Consider the following 22,990-nt stretch of genomic DNA (forward strand, 5'->3'; position numbering starts at 1 on the left):
GCAATACGGCGGTCCTTAAGTGGTTAATCTGGCCCTGGTGACCTCGTTTAACCCTTTAGCACTTTCTCCTTATAACATGCATTCTCTACCACTCCTTCTGACAGCTCTGTCCTCTATACTAAAATTATCTCAACTCCGCCCCACTTCTCCCCCCCACAGCATATATATATATCACCCTCACTTCTGTCCTCTCCTTATTACTGCACCCACCAACTCCTGCTAATTCTAAACCCACACACACTAAAAATCTCCAAGACCCTGGGGCACGTCCCTTCATATAAATCTCACTCCCATATTGCCTCCCTCACCCTCCTGCTTCTCCTAACCTCTGGAGATATATCCCCAAACCCTGGACCTCCATCATTAAACTGTACCCATCACCCTGCACCCTCTGGCAGCAGCCGCAATCAACACAATTTAGTTCCTATTTCTATTCTTCCCAAGACCAGACTCCCTTTCTCTATGTGCCCTTTGGAACTCCCGCTCTGTCTGCAACAAACTCACCTCTCTACATGACATCTTTATCGCCAACTCATTTAACCTACTCGCCATCACCGAAACTTGGCTCCACGAATCAGACACTGCGTCTTCTGCGGCCCTATCCCATGGTGGTCTTCTTTGGACTCACTCCCCTAGATTCAATGGACATAAGGGAGGAGGTGTTGGAATCCTTCTAGCCCCACATAGCACCTTCCAGGTACTTCAGCCACCTCCCTCTCTGTCACTCTCCTCTTTCAAAGCACACTGCATTCGTCTCTTCACTCCAATTTCTCTAATGCCCCGTACACACGAGCGGACTTTTCAACATCAAAGGTCTGACGGAATGATTCTGGCAGACTATTCGGTCGTGTGTGGGCTGCAACGAACTTTTGATTCACAAAAGTCTGACAGACTTTAGAAATGGAACATGCTTCAAATTTTTCCGCCAGAACTCTGCCGGACCCAGAAATCCGCTCGTGTGTGTGCTAGTCTGACGGACTAAAACCGACCCTAGGGCAGCTATTGGCTACTGGCTATGAACTTCCTTATTCTAGTCCAGTCATACGTCATCACGTTCAAATCCGTCGGACTTTGGTGTGATTGTGTGTGGCCAAGTCCGTTCATTCGGAAAGTCCGTCAGAACTCTGTCAGAACTCCGTCAGAACTCCGTCGAAAGTCTGCCGGACTTAAGTCCTGTCGTGTGTACGTGACATAAGGATAGCCATGATCTACAGGCCCCCTGGAACAGTATCAACAGTTCTTGATGACTTCTCTGCCTGGCTACCCTACTTTCTTTCTTCCGAAATCCCCACAATCATTCTCTGGGACTTCACCATCCCTATTAATACGAACACCTCTGCCCCCTTCCAAACTTCTCAGCCTAACCTCCTCCTTTGACCTGAAGCAGTGGATATGCACTTCTACTCACTCCGAAGGCAAAATCCTTGACCTCGTTTTCTTTAACCTTTGCATTCCATGCAACCTTTCTAACTATCCATTCCCTCACCTCTGATCACTGCCTTATTCGTTTCACTCTCTGCCTCTACTCCAGCTCCTCTCCCTCCAACCGCCTACAAGTTACCCACAGAAACCTATGTCCTCTCAACCCTTCTTTTCTCTACTCTGCTATCGACAACCTCTATGAAAAAATCTCACCCCTATCCTGCACCAACCTAGCCACTTCTGTCTACAACGCTTCACTTCTAGCCTCTCTGGACTCGCTGGCCCCCCTCACTACACACAGAATCAAGCCCCGACCCCTTCAACCTTGGCAAACAGATGTCACTAGAAGTCTGAAAAAACATAGCCTGTGGCGCAAGACCAAGTCTCAGAGAGATTTCAACCAATATAAATCTGCCCTCCAAAAATACAATTCCAGCCTCCTTTCTGCCAAGCAGAACTATTTTATCACTCTCATCAGCAACCTATCATCCCGTCCCCGTCAACTCTTCTCTACTTTCAACTCTCTACTTCGTCCTCCACCGCCTCCACCCGCCAACTCACTCACTGCCCAGGAGATTGCTAATCACTTCAAACAGATGATTGATACATTTCACGCAGAGATCTCTACTGTTCTGTTACCCTCCATGCTTTACACGTCATGCCCACAGGCACAATCATTACTTCCCTCTTTCAACCCCACCACTATAGACGAAGTTGCTAAACTACTTGGTAATGTCCACCTTACCACCTGCCCTCTGGATCCTGTTCCCTCACAAATGCTACGTTCACCCCCTGGCTCTATGCTACACTCTCTAACCCACATCTTCAATCTCTCCCTCTCTTCTGGCATCTTCCCCAACTCTCTAAAACATGCACTTGTCAGACCCATACTTAAAAAACCCTCACTGGACCCATCCAATCCTAACAACCTACGCCCCATCTCCTTGCTCCCCCTCTTATCCAAACTCCTTGAGTATCCACCTCGCTGATAATAGCCTTCTTGATCCCCTTCAGTCTGGATTTCGTCCTCAACACTCCACAGAAACTGCTCTTCTAAAACTAACAAACGATCTACCAAAACCAATCGACATTATTCTGTACTTCTCCTCCTGGACCTCTCTGCTGCCTTTGATACGGTTGACCACCCCCTCCTCCTCAAAAAACTCCACACCTTTGGTCTCCGTGACTGTATTCTTCAATGGTTCTCTTTCTACTTATCCAACCACACCTTTAGCGTTTCTTACAACTCTACTTCCTCCTCTCCTCTTCCTTTCTCTGTTGGGGTCTCCAAAGGTTCTGTTCTTGGACCACTCCTATTTTCAATCTATACCTCCTCCCTGGGTCAACTGATAGCCTCCCACGGCTTCCAATACCACCTCTATGCTGACGACACCCAAATCTTTTTCTCTACCCCTCAGCTCACTCCCTCTGTCTCCTCACGTATCACTAATTTACTATCAGATGTATCAGTCTGGATGTCACACCACTTCCTCAAACTCAATCTATCCAAAACCGAACTTATCATTTTTCCTCCCCCATATGCCCCTTCCCCTGATCTCTCTGTCAAAATCGATGGCACAACCATAAGCCCATCCCCACACACCAAGGTTCTAGGTGTAGTCCTGGACTCTGAACTCCCCTTCAAGCAACACATCCAATCACTGTCCAAATCCTGCCGCCTCAACCTCTGCAACATCTCCAAAATACGCCCCTTTCTAACCAATGACACAACAAAGCTCTTAATTCACTCGCTGGTCATCTCCCGCCTCGACTACTGCAACTCCCTTCTCATTGGCTTACCTCTACATAGTCTATCACCTCTTCAATCCATTATGAATGCTGCTGCCAGACTCATCCAACTTACCAATCGCTCGGTGTCTGCTACTTCTCTCTGTCAATCCCTCCACTGACTTCCGCTTAGCCAAAGAATTTATTTCAAAATACTAACAACTACGTACAAAGCCATCCACAACTCTGCCCCCAGCTACATCACTAGCCTAGTCTCTAAATACCAACCTACTCGTTCTCTTCCTTCCTCCCAAGACCTCCTGCTCTCTAGCTCCCTCATCACCTCCTCCCATACTCGCCTCCAGGACTTTTCCAAAGCCTCTCCAATCCTATGGAAAGTTCTACCCCAATCTGTCCGCCTATCTCCTACTTTATTCGCTTTTAGACGATCCCTGAAAACACTATTCTTCAGAGAAGCCTACCCCACCCACACCTAATAATTGTATTTTCATTCTCTCCATCAGCTCATCCCCCACAGTTATAACCTTTTTTGTTTCAACTTGACCCTCCCTTCTAGATTGTAAGCTCTAACGAGCAGGGCCCTCTGATCCCTCCTGTATTGATTTGTATTGTAAGTGTACTGTCTGCCCTCATATTGTAAAGCGCTGCGCAAACTGTTGGCGCTATATAAATCCTGAATAATAATAATAATAATAACTGCTCATTGGTGGTTATGGCCAGACCTGACCAATTCTGCAACGGTGCAGGAGGCGGCTATAGTGAGGTCTCTGGAGGCCCTTTGGAGGGGTTGATCTTTAGGGGGCCAAAAACTCCTCATTGCCTCACCCCTTCTATGCACACCGCAATGAGGGCGTGGAAGGTGGGGGATGCGTTGAGGGCTCCCCAGCCGAAATCCTGGTCTCCTCACACCCCCCTGTGGCTGAATCATAATGTACCACAATTCAGTACCAATACTCATATCCCTATTGCTATATTATGCACGCAAGGCAATCACGATGAACTGTAAACAATCATCTCTCCCCTCTGTCAGGTTCTGGAAAAACCTGGTGAACGCCAGTTTGCCTCTTTATAGAGCTACCTATTCGGGCAGGGGATGCCCAAGAAAATTTGAAAAGGTGTGGTCATGTTGGTTGGAAGATAATACTACAGCAGCTGATGTGATCACCAACCCTTAGATTAACACTATGGTTTTAGAACGATGGTATGATGACCCAAGTATTCTTGTGTCATAATATCCTGTCAATACAATATTGAGCACAGTTTCTCCTAAATTAAACCTCTCCCCACATTGGGGTATAGATAAGTAAGGCTGTGTTAGTTGTTGATCTGCCCTGTTGCGGTTTGTTGCGGCTTCAGAGGCAATATGTTTTAGCTATATGATGTGCCTGGCTGTAATATGCTGCCGCATCAGAAGTTCTGCCCCTGCGTGGGTAATGTTTGGCCCCTGTGCGGGTAAGTTTTGTTTTTTTAATAAAAAACTCAATAAAAAAAAGATTAAAAAAAAAAAGCGTGTTAGCACTGAGAGCTTAAAAATGGTCTGGGCAGGAAGGTGTATAAGTGCCCTGCCCCCCCCCCCCCCCCCCCGGTACTGAAGTGTTTTACAGCTTTACTTCCTCAGGAGACTAGAAGGAAATAAACACTGCATTATTTGCCATAAATAAACCCTACAGATCAGCATTCCAACCAGAAGGGTTGGGTCGGGGATAGAAACAAACCACCACAGTGGGGCAATTGTTTGGGCTACTGATCTAAAAGGTTTACTTTAGGTTTGCAATGCGGTGCAAGAGACACACACACACACACACACACACACACACACACACACACACACGAATCATCTCAACCAGATAAAAAATAATCTAATGTTTAACTGCAATCCAAAAAATGTAAAAAAAAAATCAAAAAATAGATACATTTTCACTCACCTAAAGCTGTGTGAGGAGGAAGAAACGCTCGTGTTCACCTGCTGCAGCTTAACCAGACTCTTCCTTCTTTGTTCAGAAGAAAGTGAAAGAGAAAGTAAATGTCTGAACCTTCATTGACTTGTATTTCCTCCCATTCAAATATGCCAGTTCCTTTAGCTATTAATGACATAAAGGAAATGTTCTCAAGATGGAGAAATAGATTTATTGTTATAGGGTTTCCTTTTACTGTATAAAACAAAAAACAAAAAAAAACTCTGTTAGAGATGAGCCTACGATAAGGTGACCAGATTTTTAAAATGAAATCCGGGGACATATGTTTTTTTTTTTTTTTACTAGTAATGGCAGCAATCAGTGACTCGTAGCGGGACTGCGATATTGCGGTGGACAAATCGGACACTAAGTGACACTTTGTGGGAACCAGTGACACTAATACAGTGATCAGTGCTAAAAATATGTACTGTCAGGCCGCGTACACACGGGCGGATTGTCTGTCCAACTTAGTCCGCTGAACAGTGTTTCAGCGGACAATCCGCTCGTGTGTGGGCTTCAGCGGACTTTTTCAGCGGACAATCTGACAAACAAACTCTTACGGAATTTCCGTAAGGCCGCGTACACACGGGCGGACTGTTCGCCCAACTAAGTTCGTCAGACAATCCGACAAACAGTCCGCTCAAAATTTGCATGAACGGACTTGACCACACACGATGAGCAGACAGTCCGCTGAAAGCGTGCGCGATGACGTGAACGGCACGTACGACGGGACGAGAAATTCGACGTCCAATACACTGCAATGCAACCTTCGCCGTGTAAATCCTTTCTGAGCATGCGCCAAACTTAGTCTGTCGAACGAGCTTACACACGAGCGGACTGTCCGCTGAAACCAAAGTTGGACGGACAATATTACGGAAATTCCGAAAGACTTAGTCCGCCAGACTGTCCGCTGAAAAAGTCCGCTGAAGCCCACACACGAGCGCACTGTCCGCTGAAACACGTTTCAGCGGACTAAGTTGGACAGACAGTCCGCCCGTGTGTACGCGGCCTAAGTGACACTTTGTGGGAACCAGTGACACTAATACAGTGATCAGTGCTAAAAATATGTACTGTCACTGTACTAATGACACTGGCTGGGAAGGGGATTACATCTAGGGCAATCAATGGGTTAAAGAGGAAGTAAACCCTGATGAGTTTACTTCCTCTTTAATTCCTTGCAAAGGTAAAGCATAATGGACTATTATGCATCGCATAGTAGTCCATTATGTGTCACTTACCTGACACAGGAGCCACCAAAGTCACCGCTGTCCCCTGTAGTCCAGTGCATCCATCTTCTCGGTGGCTGCTCCGTCGCTGTCATTCGGCGAAGCCACGATGACATCACCCCTGCGCATGTGCACGGGAGCCGACACTCGCGGCATATCGCCGTTGACCACGGCGCACTCAGTGCGCCTGCGCACCGCTGTCTACGGCGCATGCGCCGTAGACAGAGGTGCCTGTCTTTTGCCAAATATCTCCTAAACCGTGTAGGTTTACGAGATATTTCTTGGACCTACAGGTAAGCCTTAATCTAGGCTTACCTGTAGGTCAAAGTTGGTTGTAAGGGTTTACAACCACTTTAAATGTGTGCCTAACAAGTGTTTTCTCACTGTGGGGCAGGTGATTTTACTAAGGAAGAACATGGATCCCTGTACTTGCTTTGCAGGAACACAGGATCAATGTCTTCCACACTCACAGAATGGCGAACTGCCTTGTTTACTACCACTAGGCGAGTCCGCCGGATCCGCTGATTGGCTCTGATACTCAGAAATGCAGGATCACATATATAAGTGATCCTGTGCAGCGCAACCCCCATGTAACAGTAAATCTACTATCAGGTGATTGGAAACTGGTTAAGATCATCAGCATTATGATAACTCACAGGCAGGGGGCGCTCTATCATGGCTCTGGCTGGCTCTGTCACAGTGTGTCATATAACATGGCTGCTGGGTGCTGATTTTGTGAACTTCTGACCAATAAGTGCTGCTGCCTGTGAGTTCTGATACCATCCATTATGCCAGAGAGACAGACACAGTGCTATGTAGTCTATTCACAGGCACCCCCAAAGCACACCTGTGTTGAAGCCTTGAAGGCACTGGCAGCCCCCCGATTGGATCTGCTTCCCCTCTATTCCTGCTGCTGGACATCATCAGCTGAGCTCAGCTGCCTCTCTCTACCCGTCGCCTCCGCCGGCCTCACAGCCTCTCAGGTCTCACTCTCCGGGCCCCGGCTACTACTGGGTGGGGAGGGGAGGAAAATTACTCTGCCGGGGAAGGCAAGGAGATAAGCAAGCAGGCGGCTGGCTGGGATTTGAGCCAAGGCAGAAGACCATGTGAGCGGAGCTGAATGGGCGTGTGCCGGAAACTGAAGAAATAGTCCATCGGCTCCGACCAGCACATCATCATCAGAAAGGGACACAGATAATGGAAAAAATACACCCCACTAAGATAGTAGGAGCGGGGGTGTGTAATTTTTTTTTTTATTCTGCACTGACTGTCTTTGAAAATTGCCCCAGCCCCTGTTGAAGTCAAACCCGGGGACAAAACCGGGGACAGACTTGGTCCGGGGACAGTGTCCTCAATCCGGGGACTGTCCCCTGAAACCGGGGACATCTGGTCACCTCAGCCTACGAACACCCGAACAACCTGTTCAGTGGGAGCCAAACATTGAATAAAGAAGGGGTATTTACATTTCTTCTATGTGTAACACTACTCCATAGGGGCTGCAAGTCATAAGGTTCCCCACTGTTACACAGCCAGGCACACAACATTTCCAACTTGCATTTAGACTCAGAAAACAGTCATTGAGCTTTGTTTTTGTTTTATTTAGGGATAATAACTTGGATGGGTATAGGAATTATGGGATGTCAAACTTAATGTGACAAAACCAGGGACAATGTCCACCCTATGTACCTATGTACAACTCTGATTGATTCTTCTGCACAGCTTCAATTGATTCATCTGTACAGGCCGACAGTTTCTGTTAGATTAGATAAAGCCCCTTACATGCTAGGAACTCCCTGTATTATGAACTGCATCCTGGAGTACCTTCAACTCCCTGTAGACACTGGTCCCAGCTCTACCACTGCAGGAAAATGTTAACCCACCTGACTGCCTCTTGGCTAGGGTACCCCATATGTATACCAGATGTCTAACACTTTAAACTTCCCAAACATATATCTGAACAAATAACAAATGACACCAAAAATTGGCCGGTTGGCCATTTATCAACAAATGGAACCATTAACATTTCTTAAACAAGAACCAAATTCAGATTATGTATCAGCGTTAATCCTTAATGGTTCCCAGCCTCACAACTAGGGATGAGCTTCGTGTTCGAGTCAAACATCGGCTGTTCGCCCGTTCGGCGAATTCCGAACATTATGGGCCGTTCGCGCCAAATTCGTGTGGCGCTCACGGCCCACAATGCACTGCGATGGCGCAGTGCATTGCTGGCTCATGATTGGCCAAGCATGCACTGTGACCCCGCATGCTTGGCCAATCACAGCGCCAGCAGCGAGGAGAGCCATGATTGGCCACAGGCAGGATGCCTGTGGCCAATCATAGCTCAGGCTGTGTAGTACACGCCCCACACTATATAAGGCCGCCAGCGCGGCGGCCTTGTGTAGTGTGTTGGCGTCTGAAGCAGTTAGTGGGTGTTCTGTGTACCTTCAACACAGTACACACCGATCGTTATCGGCCGATTTTCGATCTTGCTCTTCTGTAGTGGTTGTTGTCTGTGTGCTCTGACCGCAGTATACACCGCTATATTCACCTCACCTATATAGCTAGTGATCTATCTTTTATAAAAGAGCTTGCAGTCAGTAGTGTTAGGAGCTTGTGCGTGCTGTCTGCGTGCTCTGTACCCAGTACATACCGCTATATCCACCTACATAGCTCTTCTCTATTTGAGCCCACTTGCCATCTGCAGGAGTTATTGGAAGTTGTGTGTGCCTCCAGCACAGCACAGTATACATCTGTATATACCCCTTTATCTCTGGTGTTCTATAATAAAGGCATCTGCAGGAGTTAGTGGGTGTTGTGTGCCTCCAGCACAATATACACTACCCAACTGCTGTTTTACCCAACTCCCTTCAGGCCATTACCATGTCTGGAAGGCCAGCAAGGAGAGGCAGACAGGCGCGAGCCGATAAAAGAGGGCAAGCAGGCTCTGTGTCTAGAGACAACAGTGCTGGTCGTGGACGCAGTGCATTGTCATCAGCACGTGGCCATGGGACATGCTTGTCCTTCTTTTCGGCAGCTGGACATGTTGAACCGCAACATGCCAACGACTTGGTAGAGTGGATGACCAAGCCCTCTTCATCCTCCTCATCCTCTCTCACCCAGTCTCAGGGTACTAGCAAAGCAGCTGCCAACGCATCGTCTTCCCTCCTCTCAATGTCATCATCAGTGACTCCTTCCCTAGACCCACCACGTCCTCCTGAGGAGTCTCCTAAACTATTTGAGCACAGTGTTGGGTACATGCTCCAGGAGGATGCCCAGTGTTTTGTAGCCTCTGATGATGACACTCAGCTAGAGGAAGGCAGTGCCGTGGTAGTTCTTTGAAAACTACAAGCCTCGTTGGTGGGACACACACACTTTCCACTTTGGTTTGGCCGAGCAGCCATTCTAAAGATGAATGTTTTACCCCGCAAAGGAATCCCGATAAGACTACCTCTTGTATTCTTTCGTTCATATAAGCAACTATGTGTGACCTTTTTATGGCACCGTAAGTGGCCCAGAATCAGCTATGATCAACTAGTCCTTCCCAAACAAAAAGGTTTGATAGGTCTCCCGGACTTACGCAATAATTATTGGGCCTGTCACCTATTGCGGATCATGGATTGGAAATTCCATTGACGAGTTAAAGAATGGGTAATACTTAAGGCCTTTTTTTCATCTCTCTCTGCCTGGAGACTTCTCCCTAGCTGTTAATACGTCATATCCCTCCTTTTCTAAAAGACCATACACTTATTGGTCCCACACCAGCATGCTTTCGGGAGGTCAGTGTGAAGCATTGCTTGTCCTCGACCGTGGGACCCCTAACACCGGTTCGTTCTAACCCGGAATTCTCCATTCCATGGCTCATCCTAAGTCAGTTCCTCCTCCTCTTACTCCTTTTGAAAGCTTATGCGCTAAGACCACACCCCAACAACATGTCATTTCCTCAGTTAATGCCTTTCTCTTCTCGGAAAAAAGCCCTCTAATGTTGGAAGGCTTGCACAGCCTGGGAACGAGACCTCAATACAATCCTTTCCTGAAGAATGGGATCACATTTTCATTAATGCCCACAAAGGGTCTGTTAATGTTACGACGCAGGAAAGTTGTTGCAACCTCATTTTGAGATGGTATCGAACTCCCGCTCTACTACATAAAAATTAACTCAAATCTTCCTAAGTATTGTTGGTGATGCCACCAAGCAGATGGAATGTTGCTGCTGGTGGGACTACCCTAAGATACAGCCCTTCTCGTCTAAAGTCCACTCTGTAATTTCTCAAGTAACAACATACACTTTAGACAACTCCACTGCGCAATTCCTTCTTCACCACACTTCTCTCTGCCACAGAGCCTATTATAAATCGCACACCATGCATATGGTGAATGCAGCTAAAATGTGCATCCCAATCCACTGGGGTATGACCCACATCCCCTCCCTGTTTACATCCCTCTGAACATTGCCGATTATGGAAAAACTCATTCACCTGACAAAAGATTCCCCTTCCAAATTCACATCGACCTGGGCCTGTTGGTTCCACTTTCAAATCACTGACCAATATAAAAGCAACTCATAGATAATACCGTTTGACTCTTACTTAGGCCAGTCACATTTTCACCTGAAACTGATTTTACTGGAGGAGCTACGTGACATTTTTACATGACTAACGTGCCTCACCCCTCTAGCATATGAGAAGGGAACAGACGGATCCTTGCTGGAGGGACCTCACAATGGTCCACCACTCTGCCCCTCTTTTTTGGGACACAGCTTGAAAAAAAATACTCACAGGGGTTATGACCCTTGCTTACTCTGACCTAAATTCTTAAAAATGTTTTGCCTTTAGTTCTACTTTAATAATGTAATTTCTGCTCTTTTTAAATTATTAACAGCCTTAGTCATAGAGATAAAGAATTGCTAACATTCGTTTGCTAATACGGTAGTTGTCACTGTCTGAAATTATCATTTTTATTTATTTTTGTACAAAAATCTGTGGAATGTTTTACATTGCTAGCCTAGTGATTAGCTGAACTGCCTTGGGTTCAGTTCAGCACATGGCAAACCCAAACCCTATTGAAATCAATGGGAACAGACTCTGTTCATTTAAAAATGCCAGGTAGACTGGTGAAGAAGCAGCCAGGTGGGCTGGTAAAGCCAGACCCAAAGCAAAAAGAAAAGAAAAAGGGCACAGAACCTTATGATAGGGGTACAGAGGTTACCAGGCAACACAGGGTTAAGTAAAACATGGGTACATGTAGGGGTCACTGTACGGGCATAGGCTAAGCAGAATGTAGGTGGGGCTGCAGGGGTGGTATACAGGAAGAAGGATATAATCGGCAGACCCAACTTTTTTCCCGGAAACAACAGACAATCCATCTACCTTCCATCTTCTTTCGCCATAACTGATCTGGATTCGATCCTGGGACAGCTCCGGTCCGCCGCTTCCTCCCTGGGCATGGCGTGACTGCACCAACAGGTCTCCACCATCCTTGGCGGGGAGACTCCTGCGGGGGGGGGGGGGGGCATTGTGATTGACGATGGATTTACATCGAATCACTCTTTTAGTGAATTACTTTTTTTAAATTAAGGACTTGTTACACGTTTGGGTGTCTTTATTTCTAGGTTACATCTTTTTTTTCGTGAATGAGTAGGGGTACTATGCACCCCTACTTATTCACCTAGGTGGAAGGGAGTATCATGGGGCCTCCTTAATGTTAAAGGGGCCTTTCCAGATTCTAATAAGCTTCTCACCTGCTGATACCCACAACTATTGGCCAGGGTTGTAAGGAAGAGGACCTTGTCCTCATCAACATGGGGACAAGGTGGTTTTCCAGGGGTACCCCCCCTAACAAGGTATCACCCATGTTGAGGGCATGTGGCCTGGTATGGTTTGGTCTCATACACCCCCTTTCCTGGCCAGTCAGACTACATGCTCGAATTAAGGGTCTGGTATGGATTTTTGGGGGTGCCTCATGTATTTTATATAGGGGTTTTTTGCATGCGGTGCCACTCTAAAGTCCATACCCGACTCATTTTGAGGGGGCTTGATGCAAGTGTTTTTTTTTTCAATTCTTGCTGTAAGATGTGCCACAGCAAAAATGACATTTAGATGAAAAAAATATATATACAGTAATATATATATATATATATATATATATATATATATATATATATATATATATATATATATATATATATATATATTTTTTTTCATCTAAATGTAATTTTCGCTGTAGCACATCTTACAGTAAGAATTGAAAGAAAAAACAAAAAAAACCCACTTGCAACAACTTACTATAAAATGCTATAATTTGTCGGCAAAAAAAAAAAAAAATATATATATATACATACATACATACATATATATATATATATATATATATATTAGGGCTGTTACTGATTAAAATTTTCATGTTCGATCAATCGATTTTTAAAAAAACGATTAATCAACTAATTTGGATTAATTATAACGCACATACAGATCCAACTACTTTTAGCTGATCTCCTTGCATTGCAACTCTGCATTAGTCAGTGGTAAATGTGGTATACACTATATATACAATCACCCGACACTAGTTAGTTTCCACAATCCATGACTTAACTTCACAGTCCACACAAATACGTTTTAAATTCCAACTGTAGCACTGACATAAGTAATTTTTTCCCTACAGTAGAGTGACAATCCCTCCACCACTGGTCTAACTAATCACTCTCACCTTATGGCATGGACCCCTGTGCAAACAGGTGGTCATGCAAGCGGGTATCAAAAGGGTTAACACAGACCATAAACTTCTCTCACGTCTCCTTGGATCTCAGCAAGGACACCGGGTCATGGGTAGAAAGAAAAGATCGAAGCGTTCACCGCTTAAGTATAAGATTCATTTTTGTGTTTAAACACAAACTACTCACATAAAGATGATAAAAACACAGCATGTAAAGCTGACAATCGTGTTAGTTCCGTAGGGCAGCAATGGGTGATGTCATGCGTAGCTCCTCCCCCATACACGTTACGTTCAATCAGAACTTCAACGTCACCGAACTCCTGCCCCCTTCCCTTCGTTAGCAGACGGAGGAAGGGGGGAGGAGTCCGGCGACGTCGATGTCCGTGACCTCACCGGATCTCCGTCGGAACTCCCTGAAGCTGGCGGAGAGGTGAGTACCGATCAAAAGAATTTTGATCAATCAAAAGAATTAATCAAGGAATTAATCTTTAATTTCCACAGCCCTAATATATATATATATAGTTTAATTTGCCGACAAATGATAACATTTTATTGTCGGCTCCTTAAAAAAAAATAAACATCAACACACAGACCACTTCAAAGGTCCCCCAAAATACATAACAGACTCTTGGAGGGGTACATTATGATGAATATGTACATGATGACGTGCCCCAGGATTAGGTAGGATTAGGACACCCCTCAGACATGTGTAGCATGTACCCCCGAAGGTGCTGCTGGTAATTAATTGGGCCTGTACTCTGCTTCTCCACCCCCAAAGAATTGGCTCAACCCACTTGACACAGCTGTGTAATAATGTTGGTGTGCAACCCAATAGCAAGGAACAACCCAGCAATAGTGTTATATATTAGGGCAGCACAGTGGTGTAGTGGTTAGCACTCTCACCTAGCAGTAAAATGGGTCGCTGGTTCGAATCCCAACCACGACGCTACCTGCCTGGAGTTTGCATGTTCTCCATGTGCCTGCATGGGTTTCCTCCGGGTACTCCAGTTTCCTCCCACACTCCAAAGACATACAGGTAGGTTAATTGGCTTCTGCCCAAAATTGGCCCTAGTATATGAAGGGTAGGGACCAATGTGAGTGTGCAAGGGTTAGGGACAATTGTAGACACTCACTCAGGTGGAACTGGATGGAATGGTGTCTTTATTCAACCTTACTTACTATGTAACTATTGTACCTTTACCGTTACCTGGGTATGCGTCACTCCACCTCCTAATAGGAATAGACAATGTCACACACCATTTGTACTTTAGCCACACACAGTAAATTTACTGGAAACTGGTTTAGGTTATAAAATACAATGATGATTCTGGTACACAGGGTTAAAACAATAATAAGGTGCATGTAAATATTCAGACTCAGATCACATGAGTAAGGCATGCGGGCGTGTCTCAAAGTGGGACTGATGCTCAGGGTGGTAAGACCTTGACAGTGGGCACTTTCCCACTCCTGATGCAGCCGTGCACACACTTCTAACCTGCCCTACACTATCCAGTACTAGGTAACAGTGCAATACAGTACATATGCTCAAGGGCTCCCCCTAGTATGTACTGCAGTCCTCAGAGTGTGTGTAAGAAAAGTAATAAGTGCTTTGTAGTGAATGGCAAAGTCTTTGATCTTCTTTCTTCAGCTAGCTTTATTATACTGCAGTATTTGTAATCCAGTGAGTAAGCAAATGTTAAAATAAGATAAGGATGGTAGGTGAACTGTGAACTTGGTTGTGTGAAACACGTGCAAACTTCTTCTTCTATGAAGGGTGCAACCGGACACTCTATGTTATGTGGAAGGCAAACTTTGAGGCCTGGTTGGACACAGTGTTTAACAGTGAGACCGCTCTGTAGATCTACAGGTCTCAGCAATCCTCTTGTCAGGAACCATGAATCAGACTGAGACAGAAGTACAATCAAATCACACTTGTTTATTAATAAAAATAAAAGGGTAAAAAGAAAAAGCGTAGTCAAGCATAGCCAGAGTCCAGTAACCAGATCGGGTAATCAGCCGGGCCTGAAGTCAGGGATCCAAGGAGAGCAACCGCAAGCAGGATAAGGAGCCAGGAGGGATGTCAGCAAGCCAGTCTTGAAACAAACAGCAGGAGATGGTTCCTTTGTAATGTGACCAACGTGAAGGCAAAGGAGAAATGAGCTGGAAGGCTTTAAATAGGTAGGTCAGACGAGCATCATCGGGAACAGCTGGTAACTGTGGAAAGAAAAGAGAGCTGGCAATTAGCCGACAGCTGAGCGGCCATCCCAGAGGAGGAAGGGCTAAGCCAGCCCTGACACCTCTGGACTACAAAGAAAGTTTTGAGAGAAAATTGTGTAGACATAAAATTTCAATGGTTGCACAATGTAGCTATAACATAGACAAAAAGAGATATTCTAACGATATTGGGTGTCCAATTCGGTCTTTGGTTTCTACTAGTTTCGCGACTTTACTGTCGCTTCTTCAGGAGACCTTGTTTGTCTGAAATCGAAGTTTATAACAGTTTATTTAACAGAATTAGCATAGTTCAACATATTTGATGTATTATTTTACAAGACCCTAAACAAAAGGGAGGGTAGAAAACGATTTTTTCGTGCCTGATATGTTGTTTACATAATTTAATTGGCATCTAGTGAGCTAATAAATTCTCACACATATCTAATTTCACCATACGTGATTTTATTTAAAAAAATCTTTCTTTTCGCAGTAGTGTCTGAGATCGGGGTTCTAATTTGAGCCCACAGGTGGCCAGCAAAGTTATGGACATGCTTGGTTCTGATTGGTCGAATTTTATGTTATCTATAAAAACAGGTTGTTTAACAAATTACAAAATTGAGGATGAAACTAAAATATTCTTAGAAAGGATGTTTGGCCTGCTGAAGAAGAAGTCACACCTGCATTGGCACACGCAGTATTTCGAACAATATATTAGGGAAGAAATTTGCCCTCTAGGTCTTCGGATTCAAGTTTTCCCCACTATCAAAGATCCCTCTCCTGAATTTAAAAAGGACTGGGAAAATACATTAACAAAATGCAGTGTAGAATTAATGACTAAATTAACGATACAATACCATGCAGATATGACTTCTTTAGATGGGGAGATTGAACGCCTTAATGAACAATTTCCTAAAATTATGGAATCACCAATTTTTAAAGAAAAGTGGAAAGAGGTCAGGGAGCGTATTGAAATTCTCAACAGAGAGATTATTGTTAAAAAGCAGGGCAAGTTTGTCCAGGACAAGCTTGCCTTTTCTGAAGGCTATGCCTATAAATGGGGTAATAAATTGATAAGAAGGAAATTTCCAAGGACACGAGCACCTAAAGAAACAATTATTGTCACAGACTATACAGAATCTGATTCTTCAATTTCATCCCTTTCTTCACAGATCACTTCCCTAAACACGAATTCACGCGCACCGGGTCCCCCCCCGTAAGAGGTCACTCACTGGTGGAGACCACTCAGCGAAGGACTCCAAAAAAGGCAAGAAAACGGGTAAAACCGTTAAAACAACCCCACCAGCACATCCTGATTCACAAGGCCAAAGCACCAGTACACAAATATCCACACTACACAATATTATTCCGAAAATATTGCACACCAATACACAGGCCTCACTCCCAAACCCTAGTGGTTTTTTTCCGCTGGCCACACCCGATTCACACCGGCGAGGGAGTCTAGATGCATACATGCTAAAGACCCCCTTACCACATTAGGTGTAAATTATTCCAAAACTAATTCCCAGGCAGATACTGAGAACCTAAATATTGTTAATCTTACTCCCTATTCCTTGACCCAGGATGAAGAAACAGTTCTCCAGCTGGGTCTTGGCTTCAGTCCTTCGGAACCTATAAACGTCTATGAAACTATTAAAGATATATATCTTTTCGCTCGGAATTTAACCTACAAATTTATGTATGATAAGGATAGACATAACCTAAATTTAGAGAAAGAACTGGCTGAAAGAACAAAGCATTACTCTATGCAAGAATTCAAAGCCCTACGTGACCTTATGTTACTATACGACGAGGGGCAGGTTGAGGATGAAACAACTTTAGAGGCTCCATCAACCCCTGCACCCACGCCCCAATCCATAACAGATAGTATCCAACCACAAAAAAACATTTTTAAACTTAGTTCACGAGCATTCCCTGACCTCATGACATGCCCTACGATTTGGGCCTTTTTGACTGCAGTAATTAAATCTTTAAAAAAACAGGATTGGCCTGACACTCAATCCAATTTAAACTATAAACAGAAACAGGCATTACGTAGATTACAGAAAAAACCCGATATGATCATTAAGAAATCAGACAAAGGGGGCAATCTAGTCATAATGACTCATCAGCAATATCAATCAATGTGCTTAAAAATCCTTTGTAACCGGGCATGGTACATTCCAATCAACCATTCAATGGTTGAGACCTTTACAACTGAGTTTAGGTCCCTGGTTACAAGGGCATATGAACAAGGTCTGATAGATGTTGAAACCCTTAGATTTATAAACACAGCTAAACCTCGTATGCCTACATTTTACGCGCTTCCAAAAATACACAAGGATAAGAACAATCCCCCAGGGCGCCCAATAGTCTCGGGGATGGGTTCCCTAACAGAGAACGCAAGCAGGTTAGTCGATTCGTACTTGATTCCCCATGTTACAAGCCTACCTTCATATATAAAAGATACAAGCGATCTTTTGCGACACCTTGAGGACGTGCAAGTCCCTCCGGACGCCCTCCTCGTGGCAATAGATGTGGAGGCTTTATACTCCAGCATCCCCCACGGGCAGGGCGTCCGGATGGCCAGCACTTTCCTCAAAAAACAAGACCATACCACTTGGCCTCTAAATGACTTTATACTACATCTTTTAGATTTCATCCTTAGTAAGAACTTTTTTACATTTATGGATCAAATTTATTTACAAATTCAAGGTGTGGCGATGGGGACAGCCTGCGCACCTTCCTATGCAAATTTATTTCTGGGGGGCTGGGAGCGGTCAGTATTCTCTGATGAATCTTTACAAATCTACCTTGATTGTGTTCTCCTTTGGTATAGATTCATAGATGATCTTCTAATTGTCTGGACAGGGACTGTCCAGGCACTGGAAGATTTTGTCAAAACATTGAATTTAAATACATTTAACTTAACATTTACTTACACATATCATTTAACTAAGATTGCCTTTTTGGATCTCAATATCACTAAGGATAATTCTGGAAAATTAATGACTGACCTTTATCGCAAGCCATCATCTGGCAATACTTTACTACATGCTAAAAGCTCACACCCCCGCCCTCTAATACGCAGCATACCATATGCCCAATACATTCGGATAAGAAGAAATTGTACCACAGATCATGACTTTTTGGTTCAAGCCAGGGGTTTACAGGAGCGTCTCCTCAATAGAGGCTATCCACGATCCAATTTAAGGAAAGCATTTAACAAAGCGTACGGACGCACACGAGAATCTTTACTTTATGGCCCCCCCAGACCAGTCCACCCTTCTACAGTTAAGATCATCACCAAATATTCTACACATCAGAATACACTTAGAAACATCTTATCGCAACACTGGCATTTTTTAACGGATCATCATACTCTAAGTAAATATGTTAGACAAACCCCGGAATTGGTTTTCAAGAGGGCAGCTACCCTTGGGAACAAACTCACCAGAAGCCACTATCAAATCTCCGCACCAAATCGGCGGGATCCACGTGGCACCCACCCTTGTGGTGGCTGTCCACGCTGTCCCTGGATATGGGAGGGAACAACATATAATCTCCCAAGTGGAGAAATTTTTATTCCATCATTCTATGCCAGCTGCGACACGAAAGGCGTTGTCTACCTAATGGTTTGTGCCTGCGGGGCATTTTACGTAGGCAAAACCATTAGAGAGCTCCGCCAACGTATTGGTGACCATCTTTACTATTCTTCGGGCGGCAAACTGACGGCAGTCGGCCGCCATATAGGTATTCACCACCGGTACCAGCCACAAGTAGTTAAATTTTTTGTCCTTGAGGTAGTTTATGAGGACACCCGCGGTGGCGACTGGGATAGGGAAATTTTAAAACGAGAAACCCTATGGATAGAACGTTTAGATGCCCTGGTCCCACCTGGCTTGAACGAAACAAAAACATACAAATATTTCCTTAAGTGAAACAGCCTCTTGTGTGTTTTTTTATATATATGTCCTTTACGGCAAACATGAACCAATTTCTCTCCCCCTTTTCTTCCTCCCTTCTTCATCCCTCTGTCCCCATGCTATCTGGTACCGTGTGAGCCCAATTTCTCGGTTTTTTTGATGCCACTGCGATTTCTAGGTACTAGCAAACAGTATATTCTGTGGACAGTAGTCCGTCTCTGACTTAGTACCCTAACTTATTTTTATTTGTTTCTTGTTTTGCTTTTTCTTCTAGATAAGCGCCACGTATGGTGAGAACTATAGATTAAAATACCTGTGAATAAATGTTGCCAAATTAAATGATTTAATATTTTATTTATTCTTGTTTACCCTTTTGCATGTATTGATGTTTGTAAAGTTAAGCGAGGTGTGAGACACTACACAGGCTTTTTGTTACCAGGCACTCTGACATCGCCATGGTGCTTAGATTGGAGTATGGGAGGAGACTCCCAGGGGCGGGCACGCGCCTCTCCGGCGGCCCTGTAAGCCTCTCATTTGTGGGCGGCATCAGGTCCGCTGTAGCAATGAGTCACCATGGGTTTCCATGGTGACTCAAGCTGATGTGCGTCGCGACGTTTTCGCGCATGCGCAGTAGGAGCGGCGGACCCGACGACGTCATAGCTCGGCGTCTGCGTCGGGCTTTTGACGTCGTCGGGCCGGAGGTTAAAGGTGCGCCAATATGGCGCATATTCACAGCAGCGGAACGGAGGACGAAGGACCTCCAGGCTAAGAGCGGTCGTGTTTGTATGTGGGGGGGATTCCGCCTACCGGTAAGTGCTTCCCTTCCCAAACGTCCCCTATGCTGGCTACCCAATATATATATATATTTTTCTGATCTATATCTATGCATATCTTTACTAGGTTAACTTTGCACATATAAATACCTATTGTGCATCTGGCAAAGATTTGGACCCCTCGCTGTACTCTCTATGGGCGCACTCCCTACTGTGCACCAGACCCATTACCACACCGTCCTGGGCATGTCTAATATCCTTATCTGGACCCCAGCGTTGATGAGTTGATGCATTTTTCCATGCTGCATTATTTAAAAAGCATCTGGTTATATCGGTATGTTTATGTTATACCCATAGTGAGATATAAATGATATGCTCCTTAATTAGATATATTTACCACTCAGATTCTCTGACTATTGTTTTATAGCTGACTCTGAACCTCCCGTGTCCGCCCCAAAGGGTGGTTAAAGCCTGGCTGGTTAGGACCACCCGAACTCCAAATGCTTTGTGACTTGATGCCTTTGTGGTGGTGAGCTGCACACTTCGTTTTCTACCCTCCCTTTTGTTTAGGGTCTTGTAAAATAATACATCAAATATGTTGAACTATGCTAATTCTGTTAAATAAACTGTTATAAACTTCGATTTCAGACAAACAAGGTCTCCTGAAGAAGCGACAGTAAAGTCGCGAAACTAGTAGAAACCAAAGACCGAATTGGACACCCAATATCGTTAGAATATCTCTTTTTGTCTATGTTATAGCTACATTGTGCAACCATTGAAATTTTATGTCTACACAATTTTTCTCTTTATTTTCTAAAAAAAACTTTTTATATATAATAATAAACATTTGTATTTTTTATAATATTGGTATCAAGACAGTCCGTTACTTTGCTGGGTGATCCTAAGGGAAACCATGGTTGTGATGTTCCATGTAAATCCCTTTTTTTCTCTCAAAACTTTCTTTGTAGTCATTATATAAGGATGAGGATACCATATACTTTTGTTTCATAACTTTAGGCACAACAATAGAACTACCTCTGGACTAGTCTGCAAAGTGACAAATAAATTGATAAATCTTGGGCAACAGCCCCCCCTCACCCCACAGGGCCCAAACAATTGTGCTGCTCCGCTTCCGTGATCTCAGTCCCGCTCCAAGTTGCTTCCGTACGCAGAACCTCTCCGTCAGATGACTGATGACTGTGTTGCTGAACTCTTTCCAATATCCTGGATCCTCCAATCCGATCACGCGCTGATCCGGCACACTGTGTACGAGACGTCTCCGGAAGCTTCCACTGCGCTCAGCACCAAGCAGGCCACGGCTCTTCCAATCACACCCACACAGGTCCCTGCGGGCAGGTCTCACATCCCCGGGCAGAAAAGAGTGAACCATGGCCATGCTGTGTCTTGTATTTCCATACCCAGCATGCAGTTCTTTAACTTGGCCTTGTGTGTAGGTAAGTGAGCATTGTGGGTAGGTAGTTTCCTGAATGGTAGTTTCCATATGAGCCTTAAGTCTTAACAAGAATAATGCAAAGAAAAAACACTAGAGGGAGCCATTCTCTAACTTATAAACATCACACTATTCAAGTGGTAAATTAGGTAGCAAAAACACCTGCGCTACACATGTTATTTAAAGTAATAGGGCATTTTAAATGTTTCCTTTTAACCACTTCCCGACCAGCGCACGACGATGTACGTCGATAGAATGGCACGGGCAGGCATATTGGCGTACAGGTACGTCCAATATTCGATGCCGCCCTACCATCGGGAGCGCGCCGCCGGCGGCGCGCTCCCGCGCTGGTCGGAACCCCCGTGAGTCCGGTCGCGGGACCCGCGGACTCGATCGCCGCGGGCATCCCCGCGATCGTCTCACGGAGCAGCCGAATGGAGGAAATGCTGTGTAAACAACATTTTTCCATTCTGCCTAGCAACTAGTGACGCTGATCTCTGCTCCATGTGATTGGAGCAGAGATCAGTGTACACTAAATGAAAGCCCAACCCCCCACAGTCAGTAACACACCCCTAGGAACACTTAACCCCTACACTGCCACCCACTGGTTAACTCTTTCACTGCCAGTGTCCTTTACACAGGAATCACTGCATTTATATAACAGTGATTACTGTATAAATGACAATGGTCCCAAAAATGTGTCAAAAATGTCCGATGTGTCCGCCATAATGTCGCAGTCACAATAAAAATCGCTGATTGCCGCCATTACTAGTAAAAAAAAATAATAAAAAATTATTAATAAAAATGCTATAAAACTATCCCTATTTTGTAAACGCTATAACTTTTGCGCAAATCAATCAATAATCGCTTATTGCGATTTTTTTTACCAAAAATATGTAGAAGAATACGTATCGGCCTAAACTGAGGGAAAAAAAATGTTTTTTTATATATTTTTGGGGGATATTTATTATAACAAAAAGTAAAAAATAATGCGTTTTTTTCAAAATTGTCGCTCTATTTTTGTTTATAGCGCAAAAAAATAAAAACCACAGGGGTGATCAAATACCACCAAAAGAAAGCTCTATTTGTGGGAAAAAAAGGACGTCAATTTTGTTTGGGAGCCACGTCGCACGACCGCGCAATTGTCAGTTAAAGCGACGCAGTGTCGAATCGCAAAAAGTGGTCTGGTCTTTGACCAGCAAATTGGTCCGGTCTGAAAGTGGTTAAGCGTTAAAAAAAATGTAATTTAAACGCTTGCCGACCAGCCGCCGTAGTTGTGTTGCGGCAACATGGCTCGACTGAGCGAATCGCCATTATGTTACGTCGCTTCTTTATGTGGCCACTAGGGGCTATTGTGCACCGCCGGAGGCGCACGCCTGCTCGCCCCTGGAGCCGTTGCGAGTGCCCGATCGCTCGTGATGCGTCGAGAACCGGGATCTGTGTGTAAACACACAGATCCCGGTTCTCTGAGGGGAGAAGAGACAGATTGTGTGTTCATACAAAGTATGGACACCGATCTCTCTCCACCCCTAGCAAGTCCCCTCCCCCTTCAGTTAGAACACGTAGCAGG

General features: G+C 44.7%; 1 protein-coding gene across 1 annotated transcript in view; it reads right to left on the reverse strand.

The window, feature by feature from the left end:
• The window catches only part of LOC143956834 (uncharacterized), a 48,069-nt gene extending 26,703 nt beyond the window's left edge, over positions 1–21,366 (reverse strand). Inside the window, exon 1 of the mRNA XM_077467008.1 lies at positions 21,069–21,366. Within this exon, the coding sequence (XP_077323134.1) occupies positions 21,069–21,366 (298 nt within the window). The remainder of the gene's footprint in view (positions 1–21,068) is intronic.
• Between the last annotated feature and the right edge of the window lie 1,624 nt (positions 21,367–22,990).

Source organism: Lithobates pipiens, unplaced genomic scaffold, assembly GCF_037356315.1.
Source record: "Lithobates pipiens isolate NorthernLeopardFrog02 unplaced genomic scaffold, aLitPip1_a1.2 Scaffold_44, whole genome shotgun sequence".
NCBI lineage: Eukaryota > Metazoa > Chordata > Amphibia > Anura > Ranidae > Lithobates > Lithobates pipiens.